The sequence below is a fragment of the Lepisma saccharinum genome, chromosome 13 (assembly GCF_977018435.1).
Source record: "Lepisma saccharinum chromosome 13, izLepSacc3.1, whole genome shotgun sequence".
NCBI lineage: Eukaryota > Metazoa > Arthropoda > Insecta > Zygentoma > Lepismatidae > Lepisma > Lepisma saccharinum.
The window spans coordinates 70859015-70875822 of record NC_139241.1 but is presented as its reverse complement, the minus strand read 5'-3'; the positions used below and the strand labels follow the sequence as shown (position 1 = coordinate 70875822).

Sequence of the window (16808 nt, the reverse complement as noted above, 5' to 3'; positions counted from 1 at the left end):
GTGCCATCTAGTGAACCAGCGTGAAATCAAGTAATATGATTATGGCCAAATATGGCCATATACTTTGTTATACTAGGACTTAACATAAAATTTCTTGAATATCAATTAACAGCCTTCTGTGAATAGCGATAGCAAGTCATTGTAATTGATACGAGGGTAAAATAATTGTTTTCGCAGGAGAGACATGGAATTATTATTAGTATAATAATGTATGTGTGTGTGTGTAAAAAAAGTTAATGTTGGTATTGTATCAATGCTGGTGAAAATTTCACATTGGTTCCTAATACACAGGGTGTTTCAAAAGTCACTATCTATTTTAAAATGCTCAAAGGAATTGGCAAATCGGCAGTTCATCATCAGTGATATGGGTGTAAAATGGAAAATTTAACAATTACACACACTTCGACACTAACCAATTAACATTTTGTAAATACACAAATTTACACCAAAGATACATATTTTAATGACATCATAGCAACATCATATAATGATCTAATGTCCCGGAAATGGATAGTGACTTTTTGAGACACCCTGTACAAAAGGAAACAAATGAACCATTCATGGTCTTCATTAATAATTTACCATTGGATGAGTAGATCAATAAATTATACATTCATATAATAATCATATTGGTATCTGTAAAAGTTACGTTTGTGATTCGGTAATTATTAATAAAAATGCTGTATTAATTCGCAGGTGATGTCGATCCTGTTGCACGGTGATGCTGCTTTCTGTGGACAAGGCATAGTGTTTGAAACCTTTCACTTGTCTGACCTCCCTGACTACACCACCCATGGAACTATCCACATTGTGGTTAACAACCAAATTGGTTTTACCACTGACCCTCGATTCTCAAGATCTTCACCATATTGCACAGGTATGCTATTGACATTACTTGAAGTTAATTGTGAAGTACAGATCAGCCCCGTTGTTTGTTTGCAAATTCTGTGTTTATTCATTCTTAAGAGTACAAAGATGGCTGAATGTTTCAGGCCAGATTTGGTGAAGCAATGGTGTACATTTATTTCTCTTGTAGTCTACAGTTATTACAAGCATAAAAACAGTTTTTAGTTGTGACGTTTCAGGAGAACTCACTCTCCCTTCATCAGACATTTATTTTTAGTTTGATTAAAGCTACAGTTATAACAATGGTTAATTTTTTTTAAACAAAATAGAATCTGTTATACAATGGACGTTGTTAATGTTACATTGTTGTAATATAGCTAGTTAACTGTGAAAACAAGCAGTCTGTTTTATTTTTATTTTGATAAAAAAAAAGATAAAAATTTTGATCACATTATTTTTTATTTAAAAGTTATGAATCCCAAATATCATTAGGCAATGATGAATTACAACAATGTAACATTGCCAACATCCATTGTATAACTGATTCTTTTTTGTTCAAAAATTTTTAACCATTGTTATAAATGTATCTGTAATCAAACTAAAAATATATGTCTTATGAAGGGAGTGTGTGTTCTCCTGAAATGTCACGAGAAACTGTGTTTTTATGCTTGTAATAAGCGTAGACTACAAGAGAAATAATTCTACAATGTAAGCAATGCGTACGTACATACAAGAAAAATTATTAAATGGTGTACATGTGGTACAGATGTAAAAAATGTTTATTTTGTGAAAGAAATGTCTATTGCAGAACATGTAGTTTAAATTTTACAATTGGCGATGATGATTCACAGAAAAATGAAGTCAAATTGTGTTACAGTTTTAAAGCATAACACACACAGTAAATTTTTGTTAATGCTTTTTGTGCATTCAGACTACATTATCATACTCAATTTTTTTTCATTTGTTAGTAGACACCACAAAGTACTTCAAAATTTTATTCAGTCAGTTTAGTATGAGTATTTTAATCCAATTGCATGTCTAGAACGTTACATTTTATGTGTAGATGTTACACACACAACGCTGGAATGCTCCAGTAACAATGTTGAACAGTATTTTAGGAGGAACTGTGATTGTTTCAGGAGCTGTACTTTTAGGTTTGAGCTTGACTGATCGGTTTGGTTACCTACTGGTCTTCAGTAACTACAAAAAATGCAAAGACACCTAAAAATGCAACTCCCAGGCTACTCTATGCAGGCACACGTCTCCCTTGTGCGACGTGTGGTGTTCCCAGATTATCAGCTAGTATTCCCCAGAAGACTCACTGGTATCTAAAAGAACTTTCAGCCTAATTATCTGGTAGTGGAGGAGAACTTAGCAGAATTACATATCCAGGAATGAAACGAGATCCCTTTCATTGGACCGACATATTTATTTGCCAATTTAACACAGACATTTTGAAATCACATAGGCCTGAACAAACATATATACACTTTTACATTTACAGCATTTACATAAAAGCAACTTGGTACTTACAGTAACTGGAATCAGCAATATATAGATAGATATTAAGACTTTACACCTGGTTTGGGGCCTTTGTTGCACACACACACACTATGTTCGGAGATGGCTCGTTTTTGGGGGGAAAACAGCTTTTAGCGGTACAAAAACACATGCTCCTGCATGTCTTGCACCCTATCCTAACTATTAAGGAGATCGTGGGTGGTGGATGGTTCTTATGAGGTTGGATTGAAGTGGATTCACTCAGCTATGCACTCAATAGCCCTGCTAGCATAGCCATGTGGCCATACGTGAGAGAAATGGAGATCGCAAACTGCGCAATTTCCGGTATGCCCGAGTCCCGATTATTGGCATGGAAACTTTTCCTGACTACTTTTTATCCTTTTAGCCCTTGCTAGGCATTCGAGGGACTATAATTTGCCATTACAATAGTTAATAGTGCTCACTTGCATTACTGAAAAATGGCACAATCATTTTTCGTGACCTTACTCAGTCAAAAACTAACACAAAATAAGAGCGTGAAGGCTTACCTCACACACAGTAAAGGAATTTTCTACCTTTCCTCATGACATCAGGGCCTGGAATGCTTCCCACTAAGGTCATGGGTATCTTGGATCAAGTAGTTCCAAGTTTGGCCACCAGGTGTCTGACTAGGATGGGAGCTTTTTAAGCTTGCGAATGCTTTTACCAAAAAAAACACCGATTTTTTTTTTTTTTTTATGCATAGGCTGACTAAGGTCATGGGTAGCTTGGAATGTAGTTCCAAGTCTGGCCACCAGGTGTCAGACTAGGATGGGAGGTTTTTAAGCTCGCGAATGCTTTTACGAAAAAACATTGATTTTTTTTATGCATGTTTATGCTAAATAAGTTATGTGGATGGTATTTTCAAGACAAGGGGGTTATTCTGCCCCTACACAAATGTTACGTTGAAAATGCGTAAATAAATAAAAATTTCTTCTAAGTCAATTGTAGCACATGGTGCTCATGCATGAAAAATGGCTTTGGCATGTTGATAATACAGTAAAAACTGCATATCCCAGAACCTCTATAAGAAGGAAACCTGTAAATACGGGAAAAAAGTCCCCAGAACGGACCGATTTTATACCTGAAAATGACCTGCTTAAGGCAGAAACCTCGTTAACGCCGAAACGGAACACCATTTAAAGACCAACCAGATGTTTTTATTCTCGGTAAGATGGAAATTTCTTCCTTTATTTTTTTTCGCTCGCAAGAAAACAATGCAATACTGTAAGTGGAACACGCCTTGGTTGCCACTCGCTTATCGGTAACATTGTCGATATGAAAGAATGCGCTACAATACTCATAGCTGTTAGGATTCAGTTTCTCTCTTTCATCTCTCACCCTCTTTCTCCACCTTTCTTTGTCTATTTCTCCTCTGTTCTTTCGTCATCTTTCTATTTTTTCTTGTTATCCCTCTTTCTTTACTTTTATCTCAATCTTTCTTCAAATCTCTTATTCCATCTTTCAGTCTTTCTCTTTCCCTCTATCCACATCGCGCTACGGTGCCAGGGGTTCTGGGTTCGAAGCCTGGCATGGGCTTGGATGTTTGCAAGTGTCCATTTTACTTTGCTTTTTGTGCCACTTTTGGGTAATTTGCGAAGATGGGGATGAGTGATGATATGATAAAATTGATGTATGTATCGCATTTTTATTCATATACGCACATGCATTAGTACTCTACATTATAAGTAATGTGAAATGTAAATCTGTCTTTCCATTATTTCCTGCAGCTCTCTATACTGTATTTAAAGTCAACCCTGTATAAGAAGGAAACTGTTAGATGGAAAATTTTGCTCTGAACCATCATGTTCCGGGATAGACAGGTTTTACTGTAACTTATTTTGACATGAATTGCAGTTTTTACTTGGTTTTAGGCTGTTTCTTATGGTTTTTGGTTATTAACCTTAATTTCCGCTAGTATTACTAGTAAACAAAATGGCTTCCCATGGCATTTTAGCCGTGGTAGCAATGAGACTTGCACTTGGGTGGAGTAGTGTGCTGTTTTGCTTGTATTTAAGAATGTATGTCCAATCCTTGATTGGTCATAGAACCACCTGTGTACAACAGTATCAAGAAGTGGTATGAGAAATTCACCAAGACCTGTAGATCATGTTAAACAAAGCAAAGATGGCACATAGAGAATTTGTGAGGTGTGTACAAAAACTTGGAGAGTTTGTCGATCAGAGTTACCACAGACAGTTGTATTGTTTATTTGTAGTAAGTTTCTTAAATGTTTCACAAACTTATGAATCACCCTGTATTGGTTTTGATTTCAGATGTTGCTCGTGTGGTGAACGCCCCCATTTTCCATGTGAATTCTGACGACCCCGAGGCTGTGATGCACGTCTGCAATGTTGCAGCTGAGTGGAGAAACACATTCCATAAAGATGTAGTCGTTGACATTGTAAGTTAATTGTCACTATTTCTATATGTGTGTTTGAAAGGGATGTAAGAATATTCTGTGTTCATTAAAATTAGAATACTCATATATTAGCATTAGCTTTGTAAGCAATGAAGTGATAAAAGTGTGAATTTCAAATCGCAGAATGGATTTAGTAGGGTTACAGCATTAATACAAATATTTTGAAACCAAACTTTTCTCTTGTTACGTACACTTACTCAGCCAATGAAAACTGATGGAATCAAATTACTACATAAAAGAGTGAATATGTTCCAGAATTACCAATAAAATAAATTCATGTTCTATTAATTTTAGTGGCGTCTGCCACCCCATACGCTGAGGAACTCGTTGCTTCACTGCCGGGTTGGCTTCCAGTTCCTGTAGTTTCCTCGTGTGCCGCTAGGAGTGCTAGTGTAGCCAGTTTGTCTGCTGCGTACGATGGGTTTAAGTTGTTGCAAGAGTGGGGTCAAAAGTGACGTGCCTGTCCACTGTCGATATTAAGATCATGCGGAAAGTGCATAATTGCCTGCATCTCTTTGATTTTGGTGTCTTATCAGTGTGTGTGCTGTATGCCTGACCGAAACTATTTTGATGTGTTTTGTTGAATTTTACGTGCCTTGCTAGACCAGTAATGGGTTGGGATTTTTTTGCATTGGATGATAGGTGCTGCTGTATGCGCTTATTAATGGTTCTGATGGATCTAACCAGCAAACAAACTGGTGACGAAAAAAAGCCAGCATCCTAAACAAACTGTAACGACCCTGCGTGGTCGCCTTTTCCTAATAGACCCTGCGTGGTCATCTTTAACATATTATTAGGCCCAACCTGATTTACACCCTCATCTGCCAAATCAATAATCACCGTTCCTCCACCCAAAACTCTGATTTCACAGTTGCCATCCACACCAACAGCCATAACATAACCTTCAATAACTGTTTCCGTGTTGCCATAATCCATCTTTTAATCCCCCCCCCCCCCCAATCAGACACGTCTTTCCGCAGGCGATGGGAAAGGGCCTATATATCAGGCATGCACGCATTTATACCCCCTGGACTTAACCTAGCCAACCAATAACCTTTTCCCTTCTTCCCCGAAACCACCCACCCTATGCAGTAAACACTGGTGAAAGTACCTTATATTTGTTTCCTATCGTCTTTCTCTGGCAACATTGTACCAACGCTACAGTTAATATTCTGTGCTCCTACTCTTCATCATTCTGTGAACCGCTTTCTTCTCCGTTAAAAATGTGGCCGAGGCTACGAAATATCAAACTTTTTCCTTTAATGTGGGAAGTGTTTACTGTCTCCTCCTTCATTTGTGTGTGTGTGTGTGATTGTATGTATATATATATATAATCACCGTTCCTCCACCCAAAACTCCGATTTCACAGTTGCCATCCACACCAACAGCCATAACACCACCTTCAATAACTGCTTCCGTGTTGCCATCATCCACCTTTTACCCCCCCGCTCTGACACATCTTTCCACAGGCGATGGGAAAGGGCCTATATAGCAGGCATGCACGCCACTATACCCCCCGGACTCAACCTAGCCAACCAGTAACTCTTTCCTCTCCTCCCCGAAACTACCCACCCACCTTACAGTAAACACTGGCTAAAGTATTTCGTGTTTGCTTTCAACTGTTTCTGGCAACACTGACCGTAGAGACGCTACGGTCAGTATTCTGTGCCTCTACTCAAAGTGTCGTCGATCTTTTATCTACCTTCTTGAAAATGCGACTCGGATCGCAAAATATTGAATTATTTCTATTCGTGTGGTAAGTGTTTACTGTCTCCTTCATTATTTGTGTTTATCCGCCCTTCTGGCACCATTTCTAACCCTATTCCTGTGTGTGTGTGTGTATATATATATATACATATATATATATATATATATATATATATATATATATATATATATATATATATATATATATATTTTCATTTTCAAGAAGGTAGATAAAAGATCGACGACACTTTGAGTAGAGGCACAGAATACTGACCGTAGCGTCTCTACGGTCAGTGTTGCCAGAAACAGTTGAAAGCAAACACGAAATACTTTAGCCAGTGTTTACTGTAAGGTGGGTGGGTAGTTTCGGGGAGGAGAGGAAAGAGTTACTGGTTGGCTAGGTTGAGTCCGGGGGGTATAGTGGCGTGCATGCCTGCTATATAGGCCCTTTCCCATCGCCTGTGGAAAGATGTGTCAGAGCGGGGGGGTAAAAGGTGGATGATGGCAACACGGAAGCAGTTATTGAAGGTGGTGTTATGGCTGTTGGTGTGGATGGCAACTGTGAAATCGGAGTTTTGGGTGGAGGAACGGTGATTATTTATCCTTAGATTCAAGGGGGTGGAGGTTTTGCCTAGGTAGAAGTTGCCGCAGATTTGACAGATGAGGGTGTAAATTAGGTTGGATGAGTGGCAGGTGCCCTTATGGTGAAGGGTGAACTCGCCTGCCGCTGTGGGGATCGGGAGGGTGGGGGAGGTGATGAGTATGGGGCAGGTCTTGCATTTGGGTTTGTTGCACCTGTGGGCTTGGGGAAGGGGTGCGGAAGGGGTGGGGGTGTTTCGGACCAAGATGTTTTTGAGGTTGGGGGGGCGACGGAAGACGACCCTAGGTTTTTCCCGAAAGATGTCTCTGGTCTCGGGACCACTGTGCAGGATCTTGGTCCGAAACACCCCCACCCCTTCCGCACCCCTTCCCCAAGCCCACAGGTGCAGCAAACCCAGATGCAAGACCTGCCCCATACTCATCACCTCCCCCACCCTCCTGATCCCTACAGCGGCAGGTGAGTTCACCCTTCACCCTAAGGGCACCTGCCACTCATCCAACCTAATTTACACCCTCATCTGTCAAATCTGCGGCAACTTCTACCTAGGCAAAACCTCCACCCCCTTGAATCTAAGGATAAATAATCACCGTTCCTCCACCCAAAACTCCGATTTCACAGTTGCCATCCACACCAACAGCCATAACACCACCTTCAATAACTGCTTCCGTGTTGCCATCATCCACCTTTTACCCCCCCCGCTCTGACACATCTTTCCACAGGCGATGGGAAAGGGCCTATATAGCAGGCATGCACGCCACTATACCCCCCGGACTCAACCTAGCCAACCAGTAACTCTTTCCTCTCCTCCCCGAAACTACCCACCCACCTTACAGTAAACACTGGCTAAAGTATTTCGTGTTTGCTTTCAACTGTTTCTGGCAACACTGACCGTAGAGACGCTACGGTCAGTATTCTGTGCCTCTACTCAAAGTGTCGTCGATCTTTTATCTACCTTCTTGAAAATGCGACTCAGATCGCAAAATATTGAATTATTTCTATTCGTGTGGTAAGTGTTTACTGTCTCCTTCATTATTTGTGTGTGTGTGTGTGTGTGTATATATACATATATATATATATATATATATATATATATATATATATATATATATATATATATATATATATATATATATACACACACACACACACATAAAAATCAAAGAAGGTAAAAGGAAACACTCACCGGACAGTAGAAAAATTCAAAATTTTCGCTAATTTCATAGCATCATCGGTGTGAGAAGAAATAGACGGAACCGGAAGTTCCGGTTTTTGAAAATTTTGAATTTTTCTACTGTCCGGTGAGTGTTTCCTTTTACCTTCTTTGATTTTTACTTAGCCCTTTTGGCCCTCCTTGCTTTTATCCATTATATATATACATACATACATATATATATTTTTTTTATATGTAAAATCAAAGAAAGAGAAAGGAAACACTCACCGGACAGTGGAAAAATTCAAAATTTTCGCTAGCTTAGTAGCATCATCTGTGTGAGACTGAACCAACCACTTCCGGTTCCGTCTCACACCGATGATGCTACTAAGCTAGCAAAAATTTTGAATTTTTCCACTGTCCGTTGAGTGTTTCCTTTCTCCTTCTTTGATTTTTATTTAGCCCTTTTGGCCCTCCTTGCTTTTATCCATTTTTTCCACTATATATATATATATATATATATATATATATATATATATATATATATATATATATATATATATATATATATACACTGGCTGACAAAAAAGTTAAGCACCCAGAAGGAGTGGTTGGACGTGAATGAAACTACATATGCTGAAAGTCCATGTACCTTTATTGAACTGATTACAATATAGGATGCAAGAGTCAAGGTCGTTGGCAGTTACAGGTGGAATGGTGGCACCAGGTCAGTAGGGTGTCGCACCCCCTGTGGCCGCAATGCATGCCCTTATGCGGTTCGGAATAGTGTCAAACAGCCTTTGGATCCTCTCCTGAGGCACGTTCGTCCACAGGTGTTGCAGCTGTCCCTCCAGATCCCGCAGGTTGGCACTAGGACGGAGTCCCCGTCCAATGTCATCCCACACATGTTCAATGATGGAGAGGTCCGGGGATCGTGCAGGCCACGGGAGGACCTCAACATGCTCTAGGCAGTCCATAGACACATGGGCTGTGTGTGGGCGTGCATTATCTTGTTGGAACACTGCCCCAGGGTGCTGTGCCATAAGGGGTAGGACGTGTGGACGCAGAATGTCTGTGACGTATCGCTGTGCCATCAAAGTCTGCCGAAGCACTATTAGAGGTGACCTGAACGCATATCCAATGGCTCCCCACACCATGATGACAGGGGTCACACCTGTGTGTGTCTCCACAATGTAGGCAGGATATGCCCTCTGCCTTCTACGCTGCCACACCCCCACACGATGGTCATCGGAGGTCATGGAGAAGCGGGACTCATCACTGAACATGATGCGACGCCATTCGTCCTCTGTCCATGCCTCCCGAGCACGGCACCACACCAACCGCAGGCGTCGGTGTTGTGGTTGCAACCGGCGCATGGGGCGGTAGGACCCGAATCCGGCGGATGCGAGTCGTCGAGACACTGTGCGGGAACTCAGGATGTTGTAGTGTGTCCAGTACATGTTCTTGGATGACGGGTGCCGAAGTTGTGGGATCCCGCACTGCTTGGAGCGCCATACGACGGTCCTCCCTCGGAGTGGTGTTTGACCAAGAACCTGCACTACGTGCATGGGTGCCCTCATGTACCCATTGATTCCAACATCGGGCCACTGTGACATCTGAATGGCCCACATGCCTAGCAATTGCCCGATATGACCAACCCACCTCATGCAGTCCCACAATGCGGCCTCTGTCAAATGCTGTCAATTGCTGGATCGGCTGTCTAATGCGTCTGCGAGGCATTGCCGGTGCTTCGTTTTCCTCTCTGAACTTCATTCTGCACTGTCTGACTCACAGCAGGTGACTGGTCCCACCTTATCAGCAACAGGAGGTGACGTCACAAATGCCCTCTGGTGGGCGTTCTACACATTACAGATCCTTGTACATCTAATCATTTACTCACACATCAATGGTATGCATGTATACCAAAATGGGGTAATCTTCGACAACTCCTTCTGGCTGCTTCACTTTTTTTTGTCAGTATATATAATGCTGTTGTTGTTCACGTTTCACCCAGCAAGTCCTGAGATATCTAGAGTCTGTGTTCTCTGATTGATTTAAGGAAGTTAGCACTTATGGGTAGACTTTTGCCGTCCTCCAAATTGAAGTGTGGTGATTGTGTGAAGGGGATACGTGGTAGGATGTTGCAAAACACAAGCAATATTTTCTCTCACTCCTGGACAACTCAGGAGTATATGATACTCAGTGTGAGTGCAATTCAATTCACATTACATTGGCAGATCTATCAGAACCATTAATGAGGGATTGCTGATCCCTGATTTAAATATTGTTTGCCAGAATATTTGCCATTTGATTTTGTGTGAGTGAACTCTAGATTATCAGTAGAGATCATGACATGAAAGATAAACACTTGATTTTACGTATTATTCACGAACTAGGAACTTTCACTGAAACAATTGCAACAATCTCAGTATGGGATCCTAAATGTGAAATACTACTATGTACAAAAAGTATCTGGAATTTGTAAATAAAACACAAAATGAGTGGTTAATCATCAACATTTATTTTGTCACCTTCAAAATAGACTCTTATCAGATGCAACACACATATGCCAATGCTTAACCCAGTCTTCAAAACCCTTTTCAAACGCAGAAGACAGTATCGACCTGAGTTCCTTCTGTGAATTTCCTTTAATGGATTCAGTTGATTCAAAATGCTTCCCCGAAGTGGTAACTTGAGTTGCGGAAAGAGAAAAAAAATCATACTGAGCCATATCTGGAGAATATGCAGCTTGGGCAAGAACAAGTGTTGAGTTTTTGGCCAAAAGAACAAGAGTCGACGTGTGCGTCGATGCATTATCGTGGTGCAAAATCCAAGAATTGTTTTTCCATAACTGTGGTCTTTTCCGGTGAACATTCTCATGCAGACGCCTCATAACGGTCACATAAAACTCTTTATTCTGAGTGCAAAACACCACAATAATCAAAGAAAACAATGAGCATGACCTTAATTTTTGAGCGACTTTGGCATGGTTTTTTGGGTTTTGGTTCATTTTTTAAGTGCTATTCCGAAGATTGTTGACCTGTTTGCATGTCATATTCATACACCCATGTCTCATCACCAGTTATGTTGCGTTTCATGAAGGTTGAGTCACTAGAGGCTCACGAAATCATGTCTTCAGCAACATCCCTGCAATGTGCTTTTTGTAGGAAATTCTGCTCGTTCCGAACAAGTCGTGCCGCGACTCGTTTCATGCCGAACACATCAGTCAAAATTGGTGAACGGACATGTGTGATATGCCAAGCTTATGAGCCACCTCTCTCACGCTCGCACGCCAGTTTTCAAGCACCATTGTCCTGATTTTTCCGACGTTTTCGTCAGTCGTCGACATGGAAGGTCGACCAGAATGGGGCAAATCAGCAACAACTTCTCTGCTTTCTTTTAAAGCCTTGTACCATGCATATGCTTGTGTTTTCAACAGGCAGGAATCACCAAAGCCTTTTGTAGCATTTTCAACGATTCAGCACACTACAGTCCGTTGGCAACACAAAATTTCAAACAAATTTTTTGCTCGATATTTGTCTCCATTCTGTAAATCGCAGGACACTCGTCAACACAACTAACGTAACAGCTGCTGTGCAGAAACTGATGGATAGATTACTCTACCCCTCTGTGTGGTCATTCAGTACAGTGCTGCCATCCTATGGACAAAATTAATTCTCAATACCTCCAATGTGGGACTTTTACCAGCCAAATTCCAGGTACTTTTTTACTGAAGGTATAAACATTGTTTTGTTTTATAGTGTAGCAAATTTTGTAGGTTGAGAGGTATCTAATTGTCTGTTGTTCAGTCGTACAGTCACAAACACTTCTGGGTTGTAACGATTGACTTTCAGTAGAAACATAACCAAGAACTGTCCATGACTGTACTAACCATATCCACTAGTACTCCATAATAATTTATGTTTGAACAAAGGAATTATAATTGTAAGAAAAAAGTTTTGTATCAACTTCAGTGCAGTATGAACATAAACACAAACAATATTGGAAGAAATAATACTTAAATTATAGTAGTGTTCTCACCCTGTCACCATAATATAATGTATTGTAAGTAGTGTGGGCAAAGATTATTTTCTTGAACGCAGTATACCTTTACTGGATGCAGTTACTGAATCTTTAATATTGATTAATATATTAGTGAGAGCCACGGTCGTCTGGTCGGTAGGGCATCTAACTGCCATGAGGGAGACCTGAGGTCAATACTCAGGGTGGATGATCTAAGGTTGGAATTTTTCCAGCATTGTCCTCACGTAAAGCAACTGCATCATCAAATGAAGGGCTGGCTACCTGGGTGCAAGAGAAAGAGGAACGTGTGGTCAGACCATGGTGCTGATCAAATCACTTCCAAAATGGCTGAGATTAAAGAATGATTGAGCCCTTTCCACTATACGAGGGCCACTATTTATATTTTGAGCCTTGGCAACACTGATTGAAGTTAGGCACGATTTGACGTTTGCACGGAATCGTCTGGCATTATTGACCATAACGTACTTCAAATGTTTTGTCAATAGCTTGATTTGTGTTGTTTATGTTGCCTTGGAGATTGCGCGACAACAATAAAATGGAATTAACTCGTGAACATTTTCGTGCGATAATCTTTTACGATATTCGACGTGGATTATCAAGACAAGAGTGCATCGATCAACTTACTTCCACATTTGCCACTGTGAAACGCTGGTATAACGAATTTAATCGTGGCCGCCATTCGCTCACCGACGAGATTCGCGAAGGTCGTCCAAAATCAGTTGTTGTTCAAGAAAACATTGATGCTGTGCAAAACCTAATACTGCAAGATCATCATGTGACATACTGTGAGATTGAGGCAACCATAGGCATTAGTTCCACCAGCATATATAAAATATTACATGATCATTTAGCTGTGAGAAAGGTATGTTCTCGTTGGATCCCACACAATTTGACAAAAACTCAAAAAGACGCTCGCGTCAATTATGCAAACAAATGCTCAATAAATACAATCGTGGTGCTTCAAAAGACGTATATAAGATTGTAACAGGTGACGAATCATGGATATATGCATATGAGCCGGAACGTAAACAGCAGTCGACTGTATGGGTGTTTCAAGATGAACCCAATCCAAGAAAAGTTGTTCGCGCTCGAAGCACATCGAAACAAATGGTTACCTGTTTTTTCGGGAAAACTGGTCATGTGGCAACTGTGCCTTTAGAGGAACTTAGAACGGTCAACTCTGAATGGTACACAACAATTTGTTTGCCAGAGGTCTTCGGTCAAATACGGAAAACAAACAAACGCCGTCAGATCATTCTTCATCAAGACAATGCCAGCTGTCACACATCTCGTCTAACAACCGACTTTATGAACAGTCAAAAAATCGAATTGATGGGTCATCCGCCGTACAGTCCTGATTTGGCACCCAATGACTTCTTCTTGTTCCCGAATGTCAAGAATAAATTGCGTGGACAACTATTTTCGTCGGCGGAAGATGCCGTTGATGCGTTCAAAAACCATATTATGGAGGTGTCTCAAGAAGATTGGAAAAACGGCTTTGACAAATGGTTCAAACGAATGCAAAAGTGTAGTGACCATAAAGGAGAATACTTCGAAAAACAATAAAGCAGTTTTCAATGCCAAATTCCTGTTTTTTCATTGTTAAGCTCAAAATATAAATAGTGACCCTCGTATATGCCTCATTACATGGTGCAAAGTGCATGGGCAACTTTAGCTTTACTTGATTGCATTAGTAGATCATAACATTCATACAAGTAAATTCGCCAGTTGTAAGTGGATTATAGTTTTAGCCATTTCCATCAATCCCCTTCAGGAGTATAAAATGACCTTCATTGGCACCGTATTAAGAAACGCAAGTAAATAAAAAATAAAGCGTGGCATAACAGCTACGGGGTGATGTGAGGTCAACACAACAAACCCCCGTTGTTGTTGTAGGTGTCCGTGCCCAGGTTACACTGCTCATTCGTAACTCCCCAATTTGCTAACGATGGTGGGTGGTCATCGGTCCCATACACAAACTGACATCTTATGAAAATTTGTATTGCTTCCTCCCAGGAGACTTGTACCTCGTAGCTGGAGCCTAAAGCGTGATGCCTTAGACTGCACGGCCATGGTACGTGACAAAAATAAAGAAAAAGAAGTAGTAATATTAATATCCATACAAATGTGGCCCTGGTTATCGGCCTTAGTAAACTAAGTAATATGTCGTTCCTCTTTCCACAGGTGTGCTACAGACGAAACGGACACAATGAGGTGGATGAGCCCATGTTCACTCAGCCGCTCATGTATCAAAAGATCAGGCACACAAAGCCAGTCGTTGAGAAGTATGCTGATGCACTTATCTCTAGGGGGGTTGTCACAGAGGATGAAGTCAAGGTAAGTAAGCATAGACAGTCAAACTGCCTTTCTGTTTAGTTTTCTGAACCAACTTTATTTTACAATGAGAGGATATATATATTCAAATAACATGACAGTATATCGCTGACATGATATATATCGCCAAATATTGTGATGATGTATCACCAACATGATATATATTGCCAAAATATCATGACGTTATATTGCCAACACGATATACATCACCAAAATATCATGACAATATATAATCTAGTTGATATCGCTTGGGCGATATTTTTTCAATATCACAATATATTGTCTGGACAATATATCATCCAGCACTAGTATCTACCAGTCAAGGAAAAAGTCAAGGAAAAGTAAAGAAATCAACAAGTAAGTTAAGCAGTCAATATAGAGTCGCAAAATTATACTTGTGGTCAAGCATTTGTGCCATCACAATGACTGACTGATTAATTTAGTTTATCTTACTTCACTTTTCTGCCCCTTCAGCTAATTGCTAATTTTCAACTTCATCTAAGTATAATAAAGGTTAAGAAAAACAAAAGAAAGAAAAGGTCAAGACAGAGTCAAGAATTTTCGATTTGTTATTTTGGTGGACACCCTGAATGTTCAAGTAACTTCTCTTTCACGTAGAGCAGTGGTTCTCAACCTTTTTCAGTCCAGGACCCACCGTGAAAGATATTACACTTAATGGGACCCAGCCAGAGACAGAAACGGCAAAGGAGGATGATGAAGTACTTTAAGAAGCCCTTTTTTATGCTTGCTTAAACATATTACACATACTTCATTCTAAAACAGGAAATATGTGATTTTAAAGACTAATTTACTCCAGTCTAACATGTAACTAAACACACATGCTGAAATTGAAAACAATTTTTTTACTCACCGAACTAATGTGACAAATGTGCAATAGTAGAGCACAAATAACAGAAATATAGATTTTAGACTACGTACAACAAGGGTGTAATTTAAATGGTTAAAACAATATATATCTTAGTAATTTAAATGTAATAGGTTTTTAAGATTTGAGGAAATAAATTTTCATGGCCCGAGTTCGCAACCCACCAAACACCCCCTCAGAACCCTGCACCCATAGGTGACCTAGAGTCTTCCTGATAGCATACTTGTAACCAGTGGCGTAGCCTGAAAATTTCACATGGTTTACCATAACAATATATATCTATTGCATATATTTATTATGCACCCTTCCATCTAGATTAGTTGGATATTTTATAAATAAGACACCAATGCAGGCATGTAAATGAAAAAAAGCAAAACATCGATTATATTTTTTTATGTGTAAAAAAAACTTCGGTTGTCGTCACCTTGTAATCAAAGGGTCCATGTTCGATTCCCAGTGGAGGCACATTGCACAGTGGTTGGATCCCATTTTAACCCATAGGTTTCGTGCCGATTATCCTTTCTGGCCATAATGTGGACTTAAATACAGAACTGAAACCCACAATACTTTGGTTAAACATTGAGTCCACTTTTTGTCGTATAGGCTAATCAGGACTGAACCTAAAGGTTAAAGTGAGTTTTGATCCACTGTGAAATCTGGCTCTACTGCATACCCATTGATTAGTTTATTATTACTATTATTATTATTATAAAGTGCACAACATTAATTGTTAATTTTTAAATCTTAGCGTTTCCCCCCCCCCCCCCATCTTTTCCCCGACATCTATTGTAGACGTAGCAGCCTCTTTACAATATTGCCACTCTCCTTGCCTTCTTTGTGAAGAAGTCATTGACACAATTGTAGAACCTGAATGGACTGTTCCTTAGTTCATGTAATAACTTGAACTTGACATTTTTTGCAAAATTTTCCTTTAAAAACAGCATTATGTATGGCCATTTTTACTCCAAATTTACCTTTCCACCCATCTAGAAACATTATAACACCCCTGGAATGGAAAATCAAAATAAACATTGCCCCTTCCTATATAAATTCTGTTTAAAATCTCAAGTTACCTGAGGAAAGAGAATATGAATCTCACTGTATCTAAAGTTAGCAATTTAGTATATTATAGGCTTTGAACATATAACCAGAAAAGTGTTTTTAAAGTAACATGGAGGCATTCATCCGAGCAGGTTCCATTCAGGAGACACAGCAGGCACTGCACTGAGAAGCTAGAGAATATGCCTCCTCCGACCTGGGGGCTTCTGTTTCTGTACGC

The 16808-nt window shown here is 40.0% G+C and overlaps 1 protein-coding gene across 6 annotated transcripts in view; it reads left to right on the top strand.

Moving 5' to 3' along the window:
* Positions 1 to 16808, top strand: part of Ogdh (oxoglutarate dehydrogenase Nc73EF) — a 134285-nt gene that overhangs the window by 82224 nt on the left and 35253 nt on the right. For all 6 annotated transcript variants that reach the window (XM_083134424.1, XM_083134421.1, XM_083134423.1 and 3 more), the window contains 3 exons: positions 697 to 877; positions 4662 to 4789; positions 14494 to 14646. In XM_083134424.1, the coding sequence (XP_082990550.1) occupies positions 697 to 877; positions 4662 to 4789; positions 14494 to 14646 (462 nt within the window). The remainder of the gene's footprint in view (positions 1 to 696; positions 878 to 4661; positions 4790 to 14493; positions 14647 to 16808) is intronic.